This window comes from Marmota monax, unplaced genomic scaffold (assembly GCF_021218885.2).
Source record: "Marmota monax isolate L192 unplaced genomic scaffold, Marmota_monax_Labrador192_F-V1.1 WCK01_AAM20220418_F8-fsc00108, whole genome shotgun sequence".
Lineage (NCBI taxonomy): Eukaryota > Metazoa > Chordata > Mammalia > Rodentia > Sciuridae > Marmota > Marmota monax.
The window spans coordinates 5,982,063-6,009,352 of record NW_026694593.1 but is presented as its reverse complement, the minus strand read 5'-3'; the positions used below and the strand labels follow the sequence as shown (position 1 = coordinate 6,009,352).

The window sequence follows — 27,290 nt, the reverse complement described above, 5'->3', positions numbered from 1 at the left end:
GGCCCGCCCCTCCAGGTCACGTGCGGGGGACCTCAGCGTGGCGGCGGCCGAGTCGGTGGCGACGGCAGGCCGGAGGGCGGTCAGACGGTTTCCGGTTCCGGTGTAACGTTCGGGCTCCGTCTCAGGGGCTGAAGTTTGTGAGGTGAGTAGTGGCCCGGGGCCCAGGGAAGGTGTCCTTCGGTCTTAGCGACTGGGGCCCGGGCTGGGTCCAGGGGGAAGAGCCTGGCGCGAGAGTTGAGCGGGAAGCAGCTGCGGGAAGAGCGGTCCTCAGGAGGCGGCGCTGGAATGGGATTGCGGGGAGGGAAGGGCGGGGGCGGGAAGGGGACAGCTCCGAGCTGAGGAGTTGGGGTGGAGCGTGGTGGGGTACCCGGCCCGTGGGGCAGAGAGGAGACGTAGAAAAACGGGGCTTCAGGGGATCTGGAACTGGAGCTAGACGAGGAAGGAATCCCAAGGAGATGGGATTCTGGTACCTGCCCATTCAGAGCTCCCTGCCTCATTCTCGTAGCCGGCTCCCCACCACCATGCAGCTAGGATGAACACCGTGGTTAATGACAAAGCTGGTGACTGCGGGCAACTTTTTTTTTTGCCCATTGACTGTTTATTTTGCTCATCACCTCATGGAGGATTGAGTGGTATGCATTTGTTAGTATCTGGTAACAGGGGCACTTCGTTTATTGCTTTGGGTTTTCGAGTTGCCTGTGTTTCCTAGCCTGCGAGTCAGTTCTAGTGGGCTAGAGATCGTCAAGGCAAGGATTCTGGTGTGTGCTGTTCATTGTTGTATATGTCCTCAATACCCAGCAAGTACTCTGCCTGTGTTTAGTAGTTACTTGAATTAACTATGATGTAGCTGTGGCAGTTGTCCTCATTTTCTAAGATGAATAAACTGAGACTCAAATGTATTAATTTCTTTGCCTAATGCTTGTAAATGGTGTATAATCTCAGTGTCCCAACTGCTCAGTGACCTCTTTTCAGTGATTTTGGTGCCTGGAGTGCTTCTGAACCCTTTTTGGTGCTAGTATAGGCTTCTTTGAACAATGCACATTTACTTTGTTTTTAAAATTTTAAAATTTAATTTAATTAATTTATTTTTTAGTTGTAGATGGACACAATGCCTTTATTTTATTTATATGTGGTGCTGAGGATTGAACCCAGTGCTTTCCACATGCTAGGAGAGCACTCTACCACTGAGCTACAGCCCTACCTGAACGATGCACATTTAATAAGTAGAAATTGATATGCAGTACTGCTCTCTCATGGAAGGATTAATAGAACCACCGTAAATTACTCATGTGATTTGTCACTTAGGCACAAAATCTTCCTTAATTTCATGACTTTAATCTGCTTTGTTCAGATATGCTAAAATTAAATTCACTATTTGGCAGCATATATTATAGAGGGTACACTTACCAAGAATGTAGAAATTAGTCAGAATGTATCTTTTAGAAGATGACTTATCTTGAAAGGTGGATTTTTCAGATCATACTACAATGAGTGGCAGTGTTATAAAGAAGTTAGCTTACAAATTGAGGTCAGTGTAGTTTATAGACTGTCATAATCGTTATGCAGAAAATTAGAAAGTTCTCTGTGCTTGTGAGGATATTTGAGATTTAGGGAGGAAATCAAATGTAAACATGAATAATGTTGAAATTTTATATGAAGTTGCATTAAATAATAAAGATTTATTGTGGAGAGTCTTTTTTATATTGTTTTCTCTGCTGAGCTAAAAAAAATAAAAAGATAAAAATGGAAAGGAAGAGAGTCCAGGGCTGGGGATGTGGCTCAAGCAGTGGTGCTCTCGCCTGGCATGCGTGCGACCCGGGTTCGATCCTCAGCACCACATACAAACAAAGATGTTGTGCCCGCCAAAAAACTAAAAAATAAATGTTAAAAAAAAATTCTCTCACTCTCTCTTTAAAAAAAAAAAAAGAAAAAGAAAGGAAGAGAGTCCAAATGAGGGTATTCTTTTCTGAACTGAGAGGTTATGCTCAAGTCAGCTGACAGACCCTGTAAAATATGATACACAATTGTCTGTGTCTTCGAATTCCTAATGGCACAAATAACTACAATGAAATGTGACAGAACATTCTTAAGATTAGGAGACTTAATACAGGATGAGTGACCAGGATAAATCCTCCCTTGTTTGCATCCTTAGAAGAGAGAAAATCCATACGTCTGGGCTAGGTTCAGGAATGCTCATTTGGAAATAGAAAAGCTTACCTCTGGATGGACTTCTTAGCTTTGTTTTAAAGTTACATGTTTGTCTAGTCCTTTATATGATAGGGTCAAAAAAAGAAGCTAGAACTCATTTCTTGAACTAAGTGTTTCCAGAGTTTATTCCATAGATGTTATTCATGCACTGATGTCGAGTTAAGGATAAAAATCAAATGGAACCCATTTCCTTGTGTTTTCTTCTTCACATATGTATAGTTTTTAGGGAGAATGTTTGCCTTCAAATGAAGTGGAGAAACTTACCAAGGTGATTGAGGGCTGTGGGGGCGGATTTCTGATCTATAAACCACTGCCCTGGATTGCTTAGTTTTTTCCTATTCTCTAATTTAACTCTTTCTTGATTTCTTTTTAGGTGTAGTATTGAGTCCTATTTGAGCTATTGTTGTTTTCCTGAAAAATGGCACTGTCTAAGAGGGAGCTGGATGAGCTGAAACCATGGATAGAGAAGACGGTGAAGAGGGTACTGGGTTTTTCAGAGCCCACAGTTGTCACAGCAGCATTGAACTGTGTGGGGAAGGGCATGGACAAGAAGAAGGCAGCTGGTATGTACTATTCTAACTCTTTTGACTTAACATGGATAACCCCGAAATTCTTTCTGTTACGAATATCTAAAGAAAGAGAGGTCAGACCGCATCTTATGTTCTCTTGCTTTGTAGTGGAAATAACTTAAAATTAAATTTTTTCTTACTGCTTTTTTTTGTTTGTTTTTTGAGGGGGGCGCCTATCTTGAATCTCAGACTGACTCCCTTTTGACTATCATACTGAGTCACCTAACATAGATTTACTTAGGAAATATGCCAGACAGGTATGTTCAGATTCAGATTCAGATTGCTATCTCAATATATGGAAGTTTTTAAGAAATACATGAAAAATGTTCATGGAGATTGATTTGTTAATGGTAATCTACAATTTACTATTTGGGGAAAGTTAGGATGATTATTCATCTGAAAATTTTCTCTTGGGAATAACTGAGGACTAAGCCTGATGGTGCTTTATCTCTGAGCTACATCCCTAGCCTTTTTAAATTTTTAACTTTGAAACAGGGTCTTGCCGAAACTGGTCTCAAACTTACAGTCTTTCTGCCTCAGTAACTAGGATTACAGGTGTGCTGCTTCACTTAGCTTCATCTTAAGCTTTGATGCTCACCTTTAACAGATTACTCTGGCTGTGTTACTTCCTACTCTAAAAAATTATAGCTGTGTTTTTACCTCAGATGGTAGAATCATTCAGTGTAACAGAATTTATGGGGATCCTACAAAGAACATCTCCCTCCTGCTGAGCATGGTGGTGTACACCTGTAATCCCAATGACTTAGGAGGCTGAGGCAGGAGGATCACAAGTTCAAAGCTAGCCTTAGCAACCTAGCAAAACCCTGTCTCACCAAAAAAAAAAAAAAAAAAAAAAACTGGGGATGTGGCCCCATTGTTAAGTGCCCCAGTGTTACTTGGGAGGTTGAGGTAAGAAGACTGCATGCAAATTTAAGGCCCACATGGGCAATTTAGTGAGCCCTTGTCTCAAAAAAGAAAAAGGAGTTGGGATGTAGCTCAGTGGGTTCAATACCCATTACTGCAAAAAATGAATAAATGAATACATAGATATGAAAAAAGAGAAAATATTAACCTTGTGCAGTAGTGGAGGATTTCTTGAGCCCAGGAGTTTGAGAACGGCCTGGGCAACATAGTGAGAACCCTATTTCAAAAAAAAGTCCAATGCTTTTATGTTATTTGCTTAGTATTAGATTGTACTCTTACCTTCTCAATTCTGTCACTTCTTTTTTTCCTTTCAGACCATCTGAAACCTTTTCTTGATGATTCTACTCTTCGCTTTGTGGACAAACTATTTGAAGCTGTGGAGGAAGGTCGAAGCTCTAGGCATTCTAAGTCTAGCAGTGATAGGAGCAGAAAACGTGAACTAAAGGTAGGTTACAGTTCACTATCTAATGAGCTCAGGAGTGTTCTGAATGATGACAAAGTTGCTGGACTTACTTGGGTCACACATTGATATCCACTATTACTTAGAGAGGTCTTTAGACTAACGTAGAGGAGGTGAGTTGTTGTTACCATCTTTGTGATGATGAACTACCTAAGTTCATTTGAAATATTCCAAAGAAACAATTGATAGCTTTGTCCTTTTCATGTCCAGTTAGGAATTTGGGTTCTCCCGTCTCCCTAGGTTTATCCTGTACATCCCCTCACTCTGTGCTTTACTATTACCTGTGAATTGATTGCTCTAAGGTTTTATGTCTTTGATTTATTTGAAGTCTATAAGTTGCTTTAGAATGTGACTCCACTGCTACCTGAACTGTAGACCTCATTGTTTCTTTATTGAGGTTTCTCTGCAATGTGTTTGCATATAATATACCTAAAAATAGCTAGTATTTATTATGTTCTTGAGTGTTTAGTATTTGCTGTATAGCATATTGCAGGTCATCTGGCCACGTGAATGGGGTACTTATAGGGCCGGCAATATTGCAATAATACTACACATTTTATTCTGTAGTTGCTGATTTGTCATGGCCTTTTTTTTCAGTATTATCAGTGTCAGGGAACTGATGTATCTCATTTCCCTCGGGCAGCCAGTATCTCTATTTCATTTCCCTTTGTCTGTTTCTCTTTGGGGGGAAGAAAAAGTGTTTGTGTGACTCCCATTATACCTTCCAAAGTGCTTCTAATACCTTCACTATCCCATTTGCTTTTCCTGAGACAAAGAGTTGACAAGCACTGTCTGCTTGGCCAGACTTGGAACAAAGAAAAATAGAAATTCTTGTGCCTTTTGTTTTAGAGCTTTGTAGGGTGATCACAGGAATGAGAGATAGTTCTTGTTGTAAAACCAAAAAAGCTGCAATTTCAAAAAGGGTGGGAGGTACAATAAAATACAGTCACAGATTATAAAATATGAATAGTAGTTTTATGGGAATTTTAGGGTAAATTATAGAATTTCAGACTATGTTGAACTTTGTTATGTTTAAGGGGAAATGATTAATATACAATATATATATAGATTCTTGCAGTGAAGATCGTATTATGATAGGGCATACCACTATGTAAGTGCTGAGGCCATACTATAAATGAAGTGACTCCATGGGGTGGGAAGAATAAAATTGGTTTCTCAAAGGATGTGGCTAGATAGCCATGGGATATGGGTCCCATTTTTGGTCCATTCAAGTCCCCACTCCACACAATATATTATGGGAGAGTCCTTTTTCTTGAACTGTAGGAGTTCCAGGAAGCGCTCGCCCCTGGCTGAGGATATGTCCTTGCAAAACACGAGCCCTCCTAGTGAAGAGGGGATGTCACCCAAAGCCTACCACCGGTGTGTACATTTGCTTTTTCCCATTGTCCCTTCCAGTTGGCCACTCTTGGTCCTGTTAAATTCACCTTGCAAATTAGTCAACATATTTAAGTTCCCATTGTTTGATGAGAACAAAGTGTTATTGGGGAATACTGAAAAAGAAAGAAAGTTCCTCTCCTAGAAGAGCTTAGACCGTACTTGGGAGAAAATACTACCATTGAAAGACCTAACACTTGGCAAACAGAGTATTAGCAATGTAATTTAACCTAATATAAACCAAGCTCTTAAATGCTAAGAGAATGTGAAACAAAAGTTTGATCAGAGTGGGATAAGGTTATAATGAGGAAAACTTCCTGAACGAGGTGAGTTTTAGGCAGGATTTGGAACAGGGGTTTTAGAAAAGTTGAAGGAGAATCTAACAGATGTGGGCAGTAGCATTTGTGAAGGCCTTGAGATGGGAACATGGGGATGAAATTTGCTTGGCTGGAGTAGGAGAATGATGAAGTTGGGTGAAATGATCCACTTGGTGGAGAGTCTAGAAGACCCTGCTTCTGGCAAGTAGTTATTTGCAAGGTTGCGTCATAGTCCCCTGGGAAAAGCCAAAAATGCTGGTAGGGGCTAAGATGATTCTTTGGTTCTCCTGATGGGAAGGGATACAATTCTTCTTTCATCTTGGGTTTCTTTAGGAGGTGTTTGGTGATGATTCTGAGATCTCCAAGGAATCATCTGGAGTAAAGAAGCGACGAATACCCCGCTTTGAGGAGGTAGAAGAGGAGCCAGAGGTGATCCCTGGGCCTCCTTCGGAGAGCCCTGGAATGCTAACTAAACTCCAGGTTAGTTACTAGGGACTAGAAGCAAAGTGATTGAATGAGTTGATCTTAATTGAATTAGTGTTTAGCATTTGGGGAAGGTTTTTTTGTTGTTTTTGTTTTTAGTTGTAGCTGGACACAATATCTTTATTTTTATTTGTTTATTTTTTGTGGTGCTGGGGATAGAACCCAGGGCTTCATGCATGCAAGGCAAGAGCTCTACCACTGAGCTACAACCCCAGCCCCATTTGGGGAAGTTTTATTTCCTGCTTTATATTTTAGCATTTCTTGGTTTAACCCAGAGTTTTCTAATTAAGGATTATTGAAATTGTATTTACTATGGGCTGGTGATGTGGCTCAAGCGGTAGTGTGCTCGCCTGGCATGCGTGCGGCCCTAGTTTGATCCTCAGCACCACACACAAACAAAGATGTTGTGTCCATCGAAAACTAAAATAAATAAATAAATAAATAAATTCTCTCTCTCTTAAAAAAAAAAAAAAGAAAGAAAGAAATTGTATTTACTGAGCACCTACTATGTATCAAACAATGTGTATCACATTTTTTTGCCCAATTATCTACCTCATCAAGTCATTGGGAAAATTAAATGAAATGATCAGAACTTAGCTAGATAGCAGAGGAGAATAATTTTAAAATACACAAGGAAAATATAATCTATAAAAAATTTAAGTTAATTTTATATTTTTTTCAGTAAAAACTTTTTTTTTTTTTTTGGTGGTGATGTTGGGGATTGAACCCAGGGCCTTATGCATGCAAGGCAAGCATTCTATCAACTGAGTTATGTCCCCATCCCAAGCATGTGTATTTTTAAAATGGGCACTGTTAACAGTTTTTTTGTACTGAAGATTATACCCAGGGGTGCTTAAATGCGGAGCCATGTCCCCAGTCCTTTTTATTTTTTATTTTGAGACTGGGTCTTGCTAAGTTGCTTAGAGCCTTACCAAGTTGCTAAGGCTGGTCTTGAACTTTCAATTCTCCTGTCTGAGCCTCCTGAGTCACTGTGATTACAAGTGAGTTTCACAAGGTCTTGCAAAGTTGCTGCGGATGGCCTGGAACTTGAGGTGCCTTGCCTCATTCTCTCAAGTCTCTAGGATTACAAGAATTCAGTACCCTCATGTAATTTTTTTGAAGTACAAACTGTGTAAATATATCACCTACTGACAAAAGTGTTAAAAACTAATTAAAAAAAATAATATCTTGGAGCAGCCAGGTGCAGTTGCATAGGCCTGTAATCCCAGCAACTCTGGAGGCTGAGACAGGAGGATTACAAGTTTGAGGCAAACCTCAGCAACTTTATAATATAAACTCTGTTTCAGAATTTTAAAAAATGAAAATAAATAGGCTGGGAATGTATCTTAGGGTAGAGTGCCTTTGGGTTCAGCCCGCATATTAGAGGGGGTTGAAAGGGAATATTGTGAAGCAACTTGAAAGAAGGCCCCCCTTTTTAAAAAAATTTTTATTGGTTATCGATGGACCTTTATTTATTTATATGTGGTGCTGAGAATTGAACCTAGTGCCTTACACATGCTAGGCAAGCACTCTACCACTAAGCCACAACCCCAGCCCAAAAGAAGGCCCTATGTGGAAAATCAGTGAGGAGTTATATTAAGCCCTATGTTCTTAAGGGTTATCATTCTGAAGTTCTTTAGGACAGGATAAGGAGTTTATGGAGGCTAAAGAAAAAATCTTTGCACCATCATCTATAGTTACCTGAATTTGGAATTCGAGGATTTTTTAAACAATTGAAATATAATAATTTGTATGCATTTTGTTAGGATGTTTGTATGCATTGTTTACATTTTCATAATGGTCTTGAAAGGTTAATATTTATTTTTTCACCCTTTTTGACACTTGGGAGCTTTAGAAGTTAAGTACCTTGTCCAGGGTAACACAGGCAGTAAGTGGCAGAATTAAGATAATTACTCAGATTTGTCTGAGCCTTAATCATCAAGGTATGTAATAAGTCAGTTCTGCCCTGGGAGAAAAGTTGAAAAATTGTAGTGCTCACCTGTCTAGTTTTGTCTTTATTAGTCTAGTTGGGCCTGTTGGAAAACATGTATAATCCCAGCAACTCAGGAGGCTGAGGCAGGAGGATTTCATGTTCAAAGCCAGCCTCAGTGAGGCCCTGAGCAACTTACAAGACCCTGTCTCAAAATAAAATATAAAAAGGGCTGGCTATGTGGCTTAGTGGTTAATTAAGCTCCCGTGGGTTCAATCCCTGGTACCAAAAATAAATAAATGATAATTTTTCTAATCTATGGTAAAGGCAGAATATGGTAGAGTCATTCAGAAACTTTAAGGTTTCTAGATCTGAACACTTTTTTGGATTTAGGAACCTGTATGGGAGAAATAAAACAGAAAAATTAATACTTTTCAATTTTTCCTTCTCTGGAGAGCAGATCAAACAGATGATGGAGGCAGCAACACGACAAATCGAGGAGAGGAAAAAACAGCTGAGCTTCATTAGCCCTCCTACACCTCAGGTATTATTCCCAGATTACTCTGAAAAGAATCATCTTTATCACAGAATTTCTTGCCATCCATTCAAATGAAAATCCAAAACATTCAACTCCACCATCATCTGCCGTAATCTAGCAAGGTATGTGTGTGTGTGTCTTTCTGCCTATCTCAATCCCTATTCTTTTTTTTTTTCTATCTCACAGCCAAAGACTCCTTCTTCTTCCCAACCAGAACGTCTGCCAATTGGCAACACCATTCAGCCCTCCCAGGCTGCTACTTTCATGAATGATGCCATTGAGAAGGCAAGGAAAGCAGCTGAGCTACAAGCCCGAATCCAAGCCCAGCTGGCACTGAAGCCAGGGCTCATTGGCAATGCCAACATGGTGGGCCTGGCTAATCTCCATGCCATGGGCATTGCTCCTCCGTGAGTATATATTTCATAAAATCCCTTGTCATTTCTGAAGTTTGAGAAGAAATAAATACTTTTAAATGTCATTGAGTCTTTTTCCAAAGAACCTAAAATAATTTCTTAGTTTCATCCGCCCCACGTGTACGGGAGATTGAATACAGGGTCTCTCTACCATAGCTTATTTTATTTTATGTTATTTTTGTACGGAGTGAACCCAGGGCCACTGAGCCTCATCCCCAACCCTTATTATGTTTTCTTTTGACACAGTGTCTTGCTAAATTGCTTAGGGCTTCACTAAATTGCTAAGGCTGGCCTTGAACTTGTGATCCTCCTGCCTTAGCCTACTGAGTTGCTGGGATTGCAGGCATGCACCACACGCCCAGCCCTTTTTATTTTCATTTTGAGGTAGAGTCTCGGTGCATTGCTACTTAAGGCCTCACTGAGGCTGGTTTCAAATTTACAATCCTCCTGATTCAGCTTCCTATGTTGCTGGCACGTGCCACTGAACCCGGCATGTTTCTGGATTTCTAACTCTTAGCCACTGAATTGCAATGAGTGAGACCTAATCTTAGGTTCTCTACAACTGAACAAAGATGTTAGACTTAGCTGGATGTTGTGGCACACACCTGTAATCCCAGCAGCTGGGGGGCGCTGAGGCAAGAGGATCTTGAGTACAAGGACAACCTGGGCAATTTAGTGAGGCCCAAAGCAACTCAGTGAGACCCTGTCTGTTTCTAAATAAAATACAAAAAAGAGCTTGGGATGTGGCTTGGTGTTAAGCAACCCTGTGTTTAATCCCTGGTACCAAAAAAAGAAAAAGATATTAGACTTTAGTTTTAGCATTTGTGATTGGTCTGGCATCCCATGACTGACTCAAGAATTTAGAAGTAAGAGCTGGAAATATAGTTTAGTGGTAGAGTGTTTGCAAAGCGTGCATAAGAAAAAAGAATGATTCAGGAATAAAGAAAGATAGGATTATAAATTCCTCTCAGTATAATTTGTAAATTAAATTAATTAACTTGTACCCTAAATCCAAATGGCCAGTTTGGTGTGTGTGTGTGTGTGTGTGTGTGTGTTGTTTAGTTTTATCAAGGTGTTTTGTTTGTTTTTTGCATTGCTTGGTGATCAAACCCGGGGCCTTGTATGGCAAGTGTTCTACCACTGAGTGTATCAGCTCCAGTTTGATGTTTTTAATTTTTCTTTTCCTTTTTGTGGTGCTAGGGATCAAACCCAGGGCCTTGCACTTACTAGTCAAGAGCTCTAGTGCTGAGCAGTCTCCCAACCCCTTTTGGGACAGCATCTCATTCAGTTGCCCCAGTTGGACTCAACTTGCACTCCTATTGTCCCAGCCTCCCTAGTAGTTACAGGTGTGTGTTAGTGTGCCTGGCCAGTTTGATGTTTTTAAACCAGAGTTTATTATTCCCTGATAGGATTATGTTCCCTAGAATGATTTTACCTAGTGGTCTTTATTGGGTTTTGCTTTGTTTTATTTTGTTTGCCTTAATATTCCAGCTCTATTTCTTTGTGGGATATTTTTCAGGAAAGTAGAGTTAAAAGATCAAACTAAACCTACACCACTGATCCTAGATGAGCAAGGTCGCACTGTAGATGCAACTGGCAAGGAGATTGAGCTGACACACCGCATGCCTACCCTTAAGGCCAATATTCGTGCTGTGAAGAGGGAACAGTTTAAGCAACAGCTAAAAGAAAAGCCATCAGAAGACATGGAGTCCAATACTTTTTTTGACCCCCGAGTTTCAATTGCCCCTTCCCAACGCCAAAGACGAACATTTAAATTTCACGACAAGGGCAAATTTGAGAAGATTGCTCAACGATTACGGACCAAGGTATCTAACTTAGAGTATAACAGACTTTAGAAGTTAGGAAACTGATGCAAAGGAAAATAAATTCTTTCATTATGGGAAATTGAACAAATAGGTAATTTGAAGCAATAAGTAACTTTAAATACCATATTCCTGGAATACTTGATTTTTAGTTGATTTCTCTTTCTAGTTACTTTGTACATAGATGGAAATAATATTGAGTCTGAAAATTTTCACATGCAGCTGCCAGTAGAGGGAAACAATTCAAAGGTCTCTGAGTGACTGAGGAAATCTAGCCTGGTGTTAAAATTTGCTACATATAATTTCCACCACTAGAGAGTTGAATGGAATATATTTTCAAGTAGTTTTGCCTTTCCTTTTTTGTGTTCTCAAAGTGAGGTTTTCATATAATCCCATTTCTGCATATCTGCTGGAGGCCTACACTGTGAGATAGAGGTGAGATGTATTTAAATGAATTAAAGGATAAAGCAGAACAACTCTTTTTTTCTTTCAGATATTATGAATCCAATGTGTTAGATGTAGAGAGTTAACAAGAGGTGCTTTAAATGTGGCTCCAGTTTATCTTCCTTATCTTGGTTTATCTTGTCTTTAGGCTCAACTGGAGAAGCTACAGGCAGAGATTTCACAGGCTGCTCGAAAAACAGGCATCCATACTTCAACTAGGCTCGCCCTCATTGCTCCTAAGAAAGAGCTAAAGGAAGGCGATATTCCTGAAATTGAGTGGTGGGACTCATACATCATCCCCAATGGCTTCGACCTGTGAGTTTGTTAATTAATACCTTTTAATAATGCTCTATTTTTTTTTTTAATTTTTTATTTTTCTTAAAAATTATTTTAGGACATTGATGGACCTTTATTTTATTCATTTGTTTATATGCGGTGCTGAGAATCGAATCCAGTGCCTCACACATGCTCTACCACTGAGCCACAACCCCAGCCCCCAAGGCTATAGTTTTAATGGGAAAAATGGTAGGTATTAAATAAAATTGTTAAGTCTAAGGGAAGTAGATAACTGTACAAAAGCTCATATGTTTTTAAACAAAATAGGTTGTTTTTAAGCTTTTTATTAATGTAGCAGAATTAGGGACACAAACTATAAAAACAAATTGGCAAAAATTTTTCTTCTTTTTTTAAGTGGTGCTAGAGACTGAACCCACTACCTATTTGTTTTTGTTACACATCCTTATTTGGTTTTAGCATATTTTTCTTTTCTTTTTTCTGTAAAGTAGTAGGAGTCAAAGCTCTGGTGAGGATTTTATTATGTTTTGCTTTGGTTTTTGTTTGACTGAATTTTCTTTTTTTTTCCACATTTTTTTATTGGTGCATCTTAGTTGTACATATTATCACATTTTTCTTAAATACATTTTTTAAACTACATATTCTTTATTTTTTTTTTAAGGTGGACACAATATCTTTATTTTTTATCTTTATGTGGCTGAGGATTGAACTCAGTTCCTCAAGCATGCTAGCTGAGAGCTCTCTACCACTGAGCCACAACCCCAGCCCTTAAACTACATATTCTAAGTATCACCCCTGGAATTGAGCCTAGGGGTGCTTAACTAAGGAGTTATATCCCCAACCCCTTTTTTTTTTTTTTTTTTTAATTTTAAAATTTTTAGATAGGGTCTAAGTTACTCAGGACCTTGCTAAGTTGCTGAGGCTGGCTTTGAACTTGCAATCCTCATATCTCAGCCTCCCAATCCATTCGGATTACAGGTATGCATCACCACACCCGGCTGGTTTTACATTTTAAAAATTTTTTTGGTCCTAGGGAATGAACCTAAGGGCCCTCAACCACTGATCCACAGCCCTTTTTAGTTTTTATTTGGGGACAGGGTCTCAAATTAAAGTTACTTAAGGCCTTGCTAAGTTGTTGCGGCTGGCTTTAAACTTGTGATCCCCTTGCCTCAGTCTTTGGAGCCATGGGGATTAGAAGCATGGGCCATTGTGCCGGGCTGTTATTACATTTCTTAAAGATCCAGTTGTAGGGCTGGGGTTGTAGTTCAGTGTTAGAGCGTTTGCCTAGCATGTGTGAGGCACTGGGTTTGAGCCTCAGCACCACATAAAAATAAATAAATGAAATAAAGATATTGTGTCCATCTACAAGTAAGAATATTAAAAAAAACAAAGATCCAGTTGTAGAACACAACAACAATTCTTAGTTGCTGGTACAGTTAATGATAAATAAAATTTTATTAATGCATTTGGATAACTTTATATCTACTCCATCATTTTTTTTTAAAATATTTATTTATTTAGTTTTTGGGTGACACAACATCTTTGTTGGTATGTGGTGCTGAGGATCGAACCCGGGCCGCACGCATGCCAGTCGAGTGTGCTACCGCTTGAGCCACACCCCCAGCCCTCTACTCCATCATTTTGATATATGGCTTTAAAAGACTGTGTTTTGGCCTTTTCCTACTCTTCCTTTGTCAACCACCATCTCAAGTATTTATTATTACTAATGAGAGAATGTGGTATCTATTTAGGGGTGTTAGGCTACAAAAAAGATTGAGAATGACTGGTTTGGAGAGAACTTCTAGCCTTACTAGGACTTGGGTTTCTCATACTGAAAATAATGTATAATCTAATTACATATTATAGATGTATAATGTTAAAAGCTAGAACACATAATAGAAAATGGAATTTTTCTTTGTGTCTCTGAGAGTCCCTTTCTTGGCATCCTCTCTACCCATATATCCTGTTTTCTTTTTTTTACTCCAATTTTAGTACAGAGGAAAATCCGAAGAGAGAAGATTATTTTGGAATCACAAATCTTGTTGAACATCCAGCCCAGCTCAATCCTCCAGGTAATGAATTGATTACTCAACCAAGGCATTATCCAACAGAACTTTATGCAGCAGTGATGGACTTGTTCTGCATCTCTGATAATAGTTACTATCCGTGTGTGTGTGTGTGTGTGTGTGTGTGTGTGTTTTGGTACTAGGGATTGAACCCAAGGGTACTACTGAGCCACATCCCCTGGCCTTTTTTATACTTTTTTTGGGGGGGGGGGCGATACTGGGGATTGAACTCAGCAACACTCAACCACTGAGCCACATCCCCAGCCCTACTTTGTATTTTATTTAGAGACAGGGTCTCACTGAGTTGCTTAGCTCATTGCCATTCCTGAGGCTGCTTTGAACTTGCGATCCACTTTTCTTAGCTCCCGAGCCACTGGGATTACAGGTATGCGCACCGCACCCTGCTCTTTTTTTAATATTTTATTTAGAAACAGGGTCTTGCTGGGTTGCTTAGGACCTGGCTAAATTGCTGTGGTTGGCTTTGAACTCCCAGTTCTCCTGCCTCAGCCTCCTGAGCCACTGGGATTATAGGTGTGTGCCACCATGCCTGACACATGATTATTGAGCACTTGAACATTGAATTGCACTAGTGTAGTTGAGGACCTTGGTTTTTTATTTTATTTAATTTTAATTAAATAGTAGAGGTGACTAGTAGCTACCATATTAGACATGTAGCTGTAGAGCATTGATGCCCAGTCTGTAGATGGCCTCACTGATGTGTATTACAAGTTGGACTACTTTTGCAGTAGTGGTAAACGGCAACTCCAGTCTTGTACACTACCAGTGTATTCCTGATCATCTTTAATCTTTGTCTTCAGTCTTTTTTTCTCCTATTCTTTGTTGTTTCCTTTCCCCACCCCCACCATTCTAGGGATTGAACCCAAGGGTGCTTCACCTCTGAGCTATATCTCCAACCCTATTTATTTTTTAAGACAGGGTCTCCCTAAGTTCCTGAGGATCTCGCTCCATTGCTGAGACTAACTTCAAACTTGTAATCTTCTTGCCTTAGCCTCCTAAGTCACTGGGATTATAGGAGTGTGCCACTGTGCTTGGCTCATTCTTTTTCTTTTCTTCTTTTTCTTTTTGTACCAAAAGTTTATTGGCTCAGTCAAAAGAGAGGTTTTAGTTGTGGCTGCATTTTTGTATTTTTACCAAGCTGAATGCCTTGGGTAAATCACTAAGTACATTGGAAATTTCCTTTTGCATATAGAGATCTCAAAAGTTATGTGGATCTAAACAATTTTAACACTCTTCATCAGACTTGAGATGAACCAAGGAAATATCCTAATTGGTAAATTTCACTTGACAGTATCTCCCAGTAAGAAAAATAGATTGAGACCTTTAGATATAGTTGGAATATCCCTTATCTGAAAGGCTTGGGACCAGAGTGTTTCATATTTCAGAGTTTTTCAGATTTTGAAGTATTTGCAGATTTTATTAGTGCTGATGATGCTTAAAGAGTTTTGGATTTTTTTTTTTTTTTTTTTTTTTTTTTGGTGCTGGAGATTGAACCCAAGGTCTTGTGCATGCAAGGCAAGCACTCTACCGACTGAGCTATATCCCCAGCCCAAGAGTTTTGGATTTTGAAGCATGGTAGAATTGGTGTTTTCAGCTTAGTGGCATTCAACCTGTAATATAGTTACTTATTTTTATTTTACCAGATTCTGTTTACCTTTAAATAGTATAAATCATTAGAAGAATGTGGGTTTTGTTTCGTTTGGTACAGGGAATAGATTGCAGTGACATTTTACCCCTGGAATATATTCCCATCTCTCTCTCTCTCCTTTTTTTTTTTTTAATATATTTTTTAGTTGTAGTTGGATGCATACTTTTTTTTTTTTTTTTAAGAGAGAAAGAATTTTTAATATTTATTTATTTATTTTAGTTTTCAGCGGACACAACATCTTTGTATGTGGTGCTGAGGATCGAACCCGGGCCACACGCATGGCAGGCGAGCTCGCCACCACTTGAGCCACATCCCCAGTCCGGACGCATACCTTTATTTATTTAATATCTTAATTTTATTTATTTTTATGTGATGCTGAGGATGGAACCCAGGGCCTCACCTGCGCTCTACCACTGAGCCACAACCCCAGGACCCCTCATCTCTTTTGTTGTTGTTTGCTTGTTTTTTAAGAGACAAGGTCTCTCTTAAGTTGCCCAGGGTGGCGTTGAATTTGCAATCCTTCTGCCTCTACTTCCTGAGTTGCTGGGATTACAGACCTGTCACTATGCCCAACTAGTTTTTGTTTTAAATTATTATGTAGACTTGCGTTATGATTTCAGTGCATTCTTACCATATGCTGTGTCTTTAAAATTATAAATTTTATCATCTCAGCCAGTAGTTTCAAATCACATTCCATGGAAACATTGAGGTGTAGGAGGTGGGATCTAAGTAGAATTCTAGATACCTTTCACTTACCCCAAATCCTCACCAAGAGGAACTAGAACTGCTTTAATTTTTTTATTTTTTGTATTTGCTACATTTCATTTGGTGAAAGGGTTTAACTGCTTAAAGAAAAACGACTTAGAACACTATTTATGAAAGATGAAAATCCATTTCTAAAATGTAACCATGCTGTTCCCTATCACAACTTACAAACAGCTAATGATAACTCAGCTAAATATCCTTTGAAAGTGATTGGTATTTACCTAAGTGACCCTAATATTCTTATTGCTTTGGTATGCTTATTTCTCTGATAGTTGACAATGACACACCAGTTACTCTGGGGGTGTATCTCACCAAGAAGGAACAGAAGAAGCTGCGGAGGCAAACAAGGAGGGAAGCACAGAAAGAACTCCAAGAGAAAGTCCGGCTGGGCCTGATGCCTCCTCCAGAACCCAAAGGTACATGTCTTAGCCCTGCCTATTAAAAACGGTGACAGATTTATCTCTTTATTTCTAGAGAACCTTAACATCTCTTTTTGAGTGCTTTCTATTTCTCAGAATCATTCTTGGGTTCTTTCCTTGAATTCCTACCATCTTCTTTGTTTATTTTGTTTTTGGTACTGGAGATTAAACTCAGAGATGCTTTATCATGGAGGTACATCCCCAGCTCTTTTAATTTTTTATTTTGAGACAGGGTCTTGCCGAATTGCTGATGGTCTTGCTAAGTGGCTGAGGCTAGCCTTGAATTTGGGATCTTCCTTCCTCAGCCTCCTGAGTCCCTGGGATAACAGGAATATACCACTGCACCTGTCTGTCTTTTCTTTTCTTCTTCTTCTTTTTTTTTTAATATTTATTTTTTAGCTTTGGGTGGACACAGTATCTTTATTTTATTTTTATGTGGTGTTGAAGATCAAACCCAGCGCCCCGCACATGCCAGGCGAGCATGCTACTGCTTGAGCCACATCCCCAGCCCATATCTTTTCTTTTTTTAAAAATTTTTTTGTAGTTGTAGATGGACAATATGCCTTTATTTTATTTGTTTATTTTTATGTTGTGCTAAGGATTGAACTCAGTGCCTCATGCATGCTAGGCAAGCGCTCTGCCACTGAGCTACAACTCCAGCCCCTATCTATCTTTTCTTATTAAGACAAGTCAGAGGCTGGGGTCATAGATTAGTGGTAGAGTGCTTGCCTAACACGTGAGGCACTGGGTTCAATTCTTATCACCACATAAAAATAAATAAAATAAAGGTTAAATTCTTAGAAAAGAAAAGAAAAAGACAGGTCAAAACATTCATGATAGAGGTCACTTATTGGCTATATTAACACTCGGATTTTCCTGGAAAAATATACTAGTGTTGAAATTCGCTAAGGTAGTAGTTGTAGTGTTTGCATGGACTTATACATAAAATTTAATATTTTAATTTTTAAAATGAAAATTCGGTATAAGAAAATTCACCCTTGTAGTTACCATTATCATTCAGTTAATATTTTGAATGAGCACTGGTATATATAGGATTTCCTTTTTTAGATGCTATAAGAGCAAAAAATACCAAAGAAATTAAATTTATTTTTTCTTTTTTCAGTACTGAGGATTGAACCCAGGACCTTTTATATGCTAGGCAAGCACTCTACCACTGAGCCACATCCCCAGCTGTTTATTTGTTTTATTTTGAGATAATTCCCTAAGTTGCCCAGGCTGGCCTGGAACTTGTGATCTTCCTGCCTCTGCCTTATGAGTAGCTACAATTACAGAAGTACACGTTGTGCCCAGCTGCTTGTCTTTCTTAACATAAATGCATATCGATTTTTCAGAATAATTGTGTGAACTGTGAAAACAGTTAATTGGTGGGATTTTCAAGATAGGAGGTATTGGAGGGGGTGATTTTTTTTGAGCAGAGATTTAATAGAAGTAACAATATCAATTGATAGAAAAGATAACAGGTTATTCCAGCAAGAGAACTAATTTAGGAGATTAATTGCTGTCCTCTCTCCACTGCAGTGAGAATTTCTAATTTGATGCGAGTATTAGGGACAGAAGCTGTTCAAGACCCCACAAAGGTAGAAGCCCATGTCAGAGCTCAGATGGCAAAAAGACAGAAGTAAGTGCCATGGGATTGGGTGGAAACCCAGGGCGAGTGCCTTTTCCAAACTTTTGGGGGATCCATATTTGGAGGGAGGGGAGAGTCCTCTGTTGCTCTCTCTTTCTCTTAGCCCTGCCTCTGGTCTTCAATGCCTTTCTCACTTGTGGATGTCCTTCCTGTCACGACAGAGCGCATGAAGAGGCCAACGCTGCCCGAAAGCTTACAGCAGAACAGAGAAAGGTCAAGAAAATTAAAAAGCTTAAAGAAGACATTTCACAGGGGGTACACATATCTGTATATAGGTAGGTGTCCATAGTAGGCCGTCCTTCCATCTAGTGCACAAGACAGAGTCATTGTGGCCTAAAGTATACCCTGTACCACTTCCTACTCTGGCTTAATAACCCTAGTGTGAATCAAGAGCTTGTCATTCTTTTCCAGTGGAGAATTAAATATTTCTTATTTGTTGTTGTTATCTAATTTTTCCTCATCTCAAGTCTTCTTAGTTAACCAACATTTATTTTGAATAATGAATGAATGAATGAATATACTTGTTCAGGCCAAGTTGTTAAGTAAAAATTGTTTGTTCTTGTGAAGTATAAAATATCATATTTCTTCAAAACGCATTAATATTTCTTTCCTTAGCAATTTTTTTTTTTTTTGGTAAATATTCTTATTTGTAGATGGACACAATACCCTTATTTTGTTTATTATGTGGTGCTAAGGATCAAACCCTGTGCCTCATGTGTGCTAGGCAAGTGGCCTACCACTGAGCCCCAGTCACAGCCCCTTAGCAACCAACTTTATTCTGAGTATTGCAGTAATCCTTTTATCCTCACTCCAAAATGAATTTGTATGTTGTAAGTATTTTTCTACCTTTGTGTTGATTTATTGTTTTCATTTTATTATTTTATCCTTCTATTTATTAAATGTACTTATTTTTTTAAACTTTTATCATAAACATGGTACATTATTTAAAAAATAATGGATGCTTATTAAGATAAAAAATATTCTACAATACAGAAGGGCACTTAATATAAAGGTTCTCTCCCTGTTCTTTGATCTCTTTGGTCTACTTTTTTTTTTTTTTTTTTTTTTTTTAAGGACTATTCTTTATAGGTAATTGTTACCTAACAGTTTTTCCTGCCCTCTAGAAAATTTTTACGCTTACATAGTGACTACATTTTAGGCATCTACAAAAGAATTTGTAGCTGGGTGTGCTAGCGCATGCCTATAATCCCAGTGGCTCAGGAGGCTGAGACATAGGATCAGGAGTTCAAAACCAGCCTCAGCAACTTAGCAAGGCCCCAAGCAACTCAGTTAGATCCTGTCTCTAAATAAAATGTAAAAAAGGGCTGGGGATGTGGCTCAGTGGTTAAGCACCTCTGGGTTCAATTCCCTGGGTCAAAAAAAAAAAAAAGGAGAAGAAGAATTTGTATATCTTTACACCATCACCCAGAAGTTTATAAATATTTTTGGGTGATAGTATATCCTTCTAAAGAATTCATTATAGAGTAAATTTTTATTAACTGCTGTTTGTTGTAAATTGTACACTTTGCAGAAATATTAGAAAATGGAAATATGTTTGTTCAAGAGATCTTTGTTTTTAGAGAGAGAACCATTTTGGATTCATCTGTTTGTTTGCCATTCCATTCAGGTAGCTACTGTTGCTAAAATTGAAGACATAACTAAGCTTTCCCTCCTCCAGAGTTCGAAATTTGAGCAACCCAGCCAAGAAGTTCAAGATTGAGGCCAATGCTGGGCAACTGTACCTGACAGGGGTGGTGGTACTGCACAAGGATGTCAACGTGGTAGTAGTGGAAGGGGGTGAGTCTGAAAAAAATTGAGAGAGACTGTCCCCAGACAACCCTAAGCCTAGAGTGATTAGCATTGTGGGGAAAAGGGAGTAAATAAGGTATTTTAGAACCATACCTGGATATAATATACTGGGCTACTTTTTCTGTGTTTTTTGGAGTAGAAGGCCACAGATGTAGTTCCCGGGATTACTTCAACTACCACATTAATGTCTGAACATTAATGAGCTGAGAGGTTCTTTCTATCCCATTATTTTCTATGGCTCTGGCAAAATTCTCCTTCTCTGTTTCCAGGCCCCAAGGCTCAGAAGAAGTTTAAGCGTCTTATGCTGCATCGGATAAAGTGGGACGAACAGACATCTAACACAAAGGGAGATGGTGAATGGGGGTTAGAGGGGATAAATTGGGGGTGCTGTGATCTGTGGGAGGTAGGGATGGTGCATCTGTCCATTTATCTTACTCCTTTCCTGAGAGACTCCGGCTAACAGTATATACAGCGTTCAGGAACTTCAGTAAGATTTATTCAGACTGTAAGCCTGCTAGAAATTATACAGTATTTGTTACATGGTCATATGCATGGATATTAAAATTATTTTTCTGCCTGTCCTTTAAGGCTTTTCTATTATCGATGGTTTCCCTGTCTGTCCAGAATCTGCATAGTTGTTACATGAATGTATTTAGTTTGTGAAAAAAATTTTCTGATCATTAAAAGCTTTTTGCTTTGATCAAGAATTTTTTTAATTTTATTTATTTATTTGTGGTACTGGGGATTGAACCCAGGGCCTTGGGCATGCAAGGCAAGCACTCTACCAACTGAGCTATAGTCCTACCAAGTATAAAGATAAACTTTTTGGTGCAATTATAGCTCAAGGTTAGAGCACTTGCCTAGCATGTGCAATGCCCTGGGTTCAATCCCTAGCACTACCAAAAAAAAAAAAAAAATCATGCTGTAGTGGCACATATCTTTTTTTTTTTTTTTTTCAGTTCTCGGCAAACACAACATCTTTGTTTGTATTTGGTGCTGAGGATCGAACCTGGGCCGCACGCATGCCAGGCGAGCGCGCTACTGCTTGAGCCACATCCCCAGCCCGTGGCACATATCTTTAACCTAGCAATTTGGGGGTCAGAGGCTGGAGGATCACAAGTTTGAGGCCATCCTCAGCACCTTAGATCTATCTCAAAAATTAAAAAGTGAAAAGGACTAAGATGTAGCTCAGTGGTAAAGCACCCTGGGTTCAATCTCCAGTACCAAAAATGAAAAAATATTTTTCATTCTTTTGCCCAACTTTTTTATTCATACACACACACACTTGACATTCTCCTAGCCATTATATTTATGTCAGCATTCATTCTTCCCACTTGGCATGGGGTGCAAGCCTGTAATCCCAGCAACTCAGGAGGCTGACGCAGGAGAATCACAAGTTTGAGGTTAGCAAGTCCCAAAACAACTTAGTGAGACCTTGTAATGGTTGGGGGTGTGGCTCAATGGTTGAGCATCCCTGAGTTCAATGCCTAGTATGCACCTCCCCCCCCCCAAAAAAAATTCATTCTTCCCTTCTTTGAAGACCTAGACCAACTTCTGACATTTTGGGATCTTAATATGTTGCCCAGGCTGGTCTTGAACTTTTGTGTGTGAGCAGTCCTCCTGGCTCACCCTTCTGAGTAGCTGAGGACTGAGCATACCTATCACTGAGCTTGACTGAGAACTCTACTTTTCTTAAGTTTACCTAAGTATGGTCCTTCTGTACTTTTTCTCCTTAACATATTTAAAGTATACTTTTGCTCTATAATCTATATTCTCTTTAGCAAGTATTCTTTAAGATATTTTCATTTGATGTATCTGCATGCCTCTCCTCCATTAGGCTAACGAGTCCTTAAAAATACCCTATCGGGAGCCAGGGCTGTGGCTTAGTGATAGAGTACTTGCCTAGCATGTGTGAGGCACTGGGTTTGATCCCTGGCACCACATAAAAATAAAAACTGATACAATAAAGGTATTGTGTCCATCTACAACTAAAAAAATAAATAAAATAAAATAACAACAAGAAAAAGAATAACCTATCATATAGACATCCAAAGCCTGGTTCTGAGAGTGCCTAGGACAACTTTTTATTGTTGATTGCTTATCTATTATTTCCTTATTCTTAGTGTCTGGTACAGCTTTTAACACATAGTAGGTCCTCAGTAAATGTTTGTTGAATTAAGTCCCTTTCTTCTTGGAGCTTCCATTCTAATATGAGAAAAATAAAAATTAACAGAAAACAAAACATGATTTCAGTACATGGAAGAAGATGATAATACTTAAGAGAACATGGGTAGAGTTGAATATTATTTGTTTAGAATCTAAATCTGTGGTCTCTTGTCATGAGTCTAGAATAAAATTTAGCTACATTGTCTTTTCCAGATGATGAAGAATCTGATGAGGAAGCTGTGAAGAAAACCAACAAATGTGTACTAGTCTGGGAGGTAGGTGATCCTTTGTGAAGCATTGAAGTAAAACTTTAGCTAGTTCCTGATGGTTAAAGTTATACAAGTGGAACAATAAAATGAAATAAAACTTCTCTGTTTCTTTTTGGAATCTGTCTTTAAACATTTGGAAGCAAATGTTTCCTGATTATATTTTAGTTAAATTATTATGTTTTAAGACATTTATTTAGGAAGTAGATACATTTAAGTGAGAATGGGGGCAGTGTCAAAAAAAGAGATGCTTTGGGGGTAAAGCTAGAAATACACATTCATGGGAGAATGTGGGTCATCTTCAGAGTGAGAGACAGCTACATTTTTGTTAAATTAATCAGCATTAATTTTTTTTTTTTTTTTTTTTTTCATTTTGAGGCAGTATCTCACTCAGTTGCTTAAGGCCTTGCTAAATTATTGATGTTGGCCTCAAACTTGTAATCCTTCTGCCTCAGCTCATTAGTTGCTTGGATTACAACCATGTGCTGCTGTGCTTGGCTCTGAATTGAAAGTTATTTCATAGTTATGAGTATGAGACTCAAAAAGAGGGGAGTGAATTGTGTGTGTGTGTGTGTGTGTGTGTGTATGTACATGTATGTGTGTATATAAATATATATATAATGAAAGAAGTACCCTAGATTTAAGAATATACAGTTGTGAGCCAGGTGTGATGGCACACGCCTGTAATCCCAGTGACTTGGGAGACTTGAGACAAGAGGATCGAAAATTCAAGGTCAGCCTCAGCAACTTAGATCCTGTCTCAAAATAAAAATTAAGGGCTTGGGCTGGGGATATAGCTCAGTTAGAGTTCCTACCTCAAATGTACAAGGCCTTGGGTTCAACCCCCAACACCACAAAAAGGGGGGGTGGGCTAGAGATGTTGCTTAGTGGTTAGGCAGCACTGGGTTCAATCACCTGTACTTGCCGCCCCGCCCCCCTCAAAAAAATATATAGTGCTCTGGGCTGGATCTCCAGTATTGCAAAAAACAAACAAACAAAAGTGGGTTTTGCTTATTAGCTGAGCAGTCTGAGCAAGACAATGTTAAATTCTGTTGCCTTGTCTATAAAAATGTGGATATTATTTGCTGTTCTTATCAGGTTTTGTTTTGAGAACCCAATTAGATAATAATCTGAAAATACTTCATAAAATGACCTAAATCCATCTTCAACAGAACCTTTTTAAAGTTTATCCAATTCTTTCAAAGGCTGAGGGTGAAGCTCAGTGATAGAGCACTTACCCAGCATGTGTGGGGGCTTGGGTTTGAACTCCAGCACTGGGGAGGGTAGGAGTTGTCAGTTCTTTTATTCATGAACTCTTGTTAGTGAACCATTATTGCTGTTTTCATTTTATTATTTTAGGTTGAGTTATTTTATCTCTACCTATCCCCAAACCAAGGTCTTGCTAATTTGCTCAGGCTGGCCTTGAACTTCTGCCTCAGCCTCATGAGCAGTTGGGATTACAAGCTTGTGCTACCATGCCCAGTTTCATCTTCCATTTATTAAATGTGCTTATTTTTGTTAACTTGTTCTTTATTTTATTTATTTATTTATTTTGGTGGTACTCAGGACCAAATCTAGGACCTTTTTTTTTTTTTTAATATTTATTTTTTAGTTTTCAGCGGACACAACATCTTTGTTTGTATGTGGTGCTGAGGATCGAACCCAGGCAGCACGCATGCCAGGCGAGCGCCCTAGCGCTTGAGCCACATCCCCAAATCTAGGACCTTGGCAGGTGTGGTGGTGCACGCCTGTATTCCCAGCAGATCTGGAGGCTGAGGCAGGAGGTTCTCAAGTTCACAGCCATCCTCAGCAGCTTAGTGAGACCCTGTCTCAAAATTTTAAAAGGGCTGGGAATGTGGTTTGATGGTTAAGTACCCCAGGGTTCAATACCTGGCACCAAAATGAATGAATGAATGAATGAATGAATAAAGAAAAAACAGGAGCTAGCACTTGCCAGGCAGGTGCTCTACCACTGAGCTACATCCCCAGCCCCAAAAGCAACTATTGTTTTTTTGGCATGGCAGGGGATTAAAGTTAGGGCCTTCTACATGCTGACCAAAGGCTGTACCTTAGAGCTACATCCCCAGCTCTGTTTATCAAAAACTTTTTTACTTTTTTTCCTCCCAGTAATGGGAATGGAACCCAGGGCCTCACACATGCTAGGCAAGCACTCTACCACTGAGCTACATCCCTAGCCCAAGACCACTATTTATAGAAATTGCTATTAACAGTATGTATCCTTATCCCAGACTCTTCAATTAATGCATACAAATTACACTAATCATTGTACCTTTTGTGTGTTACATAAATCCTTACCTGCATATTTAATACCCCAGCCTCCACATCTCTTCCATTTATCTTTGAGAGCCCTCAGAGTCAGAAACAAGCCAAGTTCTGTTTTAGCCTCCTTATTGGAGTCTGCCCCCTGAAAACCTCTTTAGGTATCATTTTATAACTGCCATTGCTGCTGGCGCCTTTGCTGAGAATGCTATTTCACCCTGTACTATGTCTTTCTATTATAGTTCTTTGCAAGTTTCCTCTTGTTTCTCCTCTCCCCACCCAACTGCTTTTTGTCTCTGGACCCCAAAGCCTCCTGCATGTATACACAGTTTTCACTAAACCTTATAAAAAGAGTTCTTCCAGACTCTGGCTCTCTAACTCTGTTTTCCTACAAAGGCCCACATCTATTCCTTGAGGCCCACTGAGAAATAAGTTCATCCCAACACACCGTGTATTATCTTTTTTGTGATGTGCTATTTCAACCAGATATTAGAGCATAGAATCCTTGCGCCTTTAGTCTAAAAACTTAAACCCTGCCAGTCATGGTAGTAGTACACTCCTATAGTCAGTCCCAGAGACTTGGGAGGCTGTGGCAGAAGGATCACAAAGTTCAAGGCCAGCCTGAGCAACTTTTTTTATTTTTGAGACCCTGTTTCAAAAATTAAAAAAGAAAGAAAGAGAAGCTGTATGAATTCATCTGTATAAATTTATGAAAACTCATGAATGTCCAAGGGTAGAGATTATAATTGCTTTAACCATAAAATAGCATTCAAGTAGGCACTTCATGGCACAAATGTTTATTAGATCTTTTAATAAAGCATTATATCTGATTTAAATAACAAATTGAGTTCTTTGATATGTGGATGCTAACACCATAAGAGGAGAAAGAATAAGAATTCATTGGCGGGGGCTGGGGATGTGGCTCAAGTGGTAGCGCGCTCGCCTGGCATGCGTGCGGCCCGGGTTCGATCCTCAGCACCACATACAAAGATGTTGTATTTGAATGACTACAAAACACTAAAAAATAAATATTAAAAATTCTCTCTCTCTCTCCCTCCCTCTCTCACTCTATCTTTAAAAAAAAAAAAAAAAAAAAAGAATTCATTGGCTTAGGGGCTGGGGATGTGGCTCAAGCGGTAGCGCGCTAGCCTGGCATGCGTGCGGCCCGGGTTCGATCCTCAGCACCACATACAAACAAAGATGTTGTGCCCACCGATAACTAAAAAATAAATATTAAAAAATTAAAAAAAAAAAAAGAATTCATTGGCTTAGACAAAGAGGAATGAAGAGAAGGGATAGGGAATGAGAATAAGAAAGAGTAGAATGAATGGGACATAACTTTCCTATGTTCATATATGAATACATGACCAGTGTATTCTACACCATGTACAATTATATAAGAATGGGATCCTAAATTATACCCTTTATATGTATAATATGTTAAAAGACACTCTAATGTCATGTATATCTGAGTAGAACAAATAGAAAATAAATAATTGAGCTGGGTGTGGTGGTGCAGCCTATAATCCCAGTGACTCCAGAGGCTAAGGCTGGAGGACTATAAGTTGAAGACCAGCTTCAGCAATTTAGCAAAACACTGTCTCAAAAAAAAAAAAAAATGTGTAAAAAGTTGGGGGGTGTTCAGTGCCAAGTATCTAAATGAATAAATAAAAAAATAACAAATTGCTGATCTGAGAGTATAATTCAGTGGTAGAGGGCTTTCTTGGCATTTATAAGGCCTGTGTTGGATTCTCAGCACTGCAAAAAAAAAAAAAAAAGTTGTGCTTTTTTTTGTTGTTTTGTTTTTGTTTTTTTAGTCCTGGGGATTGAACTCGGGGGTACTTAACAACTGAGCCACATCCCCAGCTCTAATTTGTATTTTATTAGAGACAGGGTTTCACTGAGTTACTTAGCACCTCGCCATTACTGAGGCTGGCATTGAACTCATGATTCTCCTGTCTTAACCTCCCTAGCTGCTGGGATTATAGGCATGTGCCACTGCGCCCAGCTGAGAAACTAGTGTTTTTATTAAAAGGTTTATCTCTTTCCCAGGGTACAGCCAAAGACCGGAGCTTTGGAGAGATGAAATTTAAACAGTGCCCTACAGAGAATATGGCTCGTGAGCATTTCAAAAAGCATGGGGCTGAACACTACTGGGACCTTGCACTAAGTGAATCTGTGTTGGAGTCCACTGACTGAAACTACTGCAAGCCCATGCCTCACCCCACTGGCCTTTGTCTCTTCAGTTCTCTCCCTAATCTTCTTCCCAACCTACTTCCACGTGTGTGTGTGATCTCAGAACTGTGCCACGCAGACATTGGGGCAAAGGGAGAATTCCCTTTCCTAGTCAGCCTGGTAGCTACCCTATATTCCCCTATGTGCATATGATTAAAGAGTTATTTTTAAA

At 39.1% G+C, this 27,290-nt stretch overlaps 1 protein-coding gene across 4 annotated transcripts; it reads left to right on the top strand.

Moving 5' to 3' along the window:
• On the top strand, positions 1 to 27,290 carry Prpf3 (pre-mRNA processing factor 3). Of its 4 annotated transcripts, none has more exons than XM_046421916.2 (16): positions 1 to 142; positions 2,582 to 2,771; positions 4,016 to 4,146; positions 6,207 to 6,353; positions 8,747 to 8,830; positions 9,011 to 9,231; positions 10,757 to 11,063; positions 11,653 to 11,819; positions 13,791 to 13,870; positions 16,568 to 16,711; positions 18,254 to 18,353; positions 18,524 to 18,637; positions 20,041 to 20,159; positions 20,441 to 20,524; positions 22,551 to 22,612; positions 26,936 to 27,290. In XM_046421916.2, the coding sequence occupies exons 2-16, from the start codon at positions 2,627 to 2,629 to the stop codon at positions 27,080 to 27,082; spliced, it is 2,052 nt and encodes a 683-aa protein (XP_046277872.1). In that variant the 5' UTR covers positions 1 to 142; positions 2,582 to 2,626; the 3' UTR covers positions 27,083 to 27,290. The 4 variants fall into 4 exon arrangements, with proteins under 4 accessions (XP_046277872.1, XP_046277875.1, XP_046277874.1 ...); XM_046421919.2 differs by lacking the exon at positions 1 to 142 and adding an exon at positions 402 to 632; XM_046421918.2 differs by lacking the exon at positions 1 to 142 and adding an exon at positions 2,410 to 2,476.

Bases quoted from the DNA above. Each gene is read 5' to 3' on its own strand.
- Prpf3 (XM_046421916.2), top strand. From the start codon at position 2,627: ATGGCACTGTCTAAGAGGGAGCTGGATGAGCTGAAACCATGGATAGAG. The intron at 2,772-4,015 runs GTATGTACTATT...TTTTCCTTTCAG, and splicing joins GGACAAGAAGAAGGCAGCTG to ACCATCTGAAACCTTTTCTT. The intron at 13,871-16,567 runs GTAATGAATTGA...TTTCTCTGATAG, and splicing joins AGCCCAGCTCAATCCTCCAG to TTGACAATGACACACCAGTT.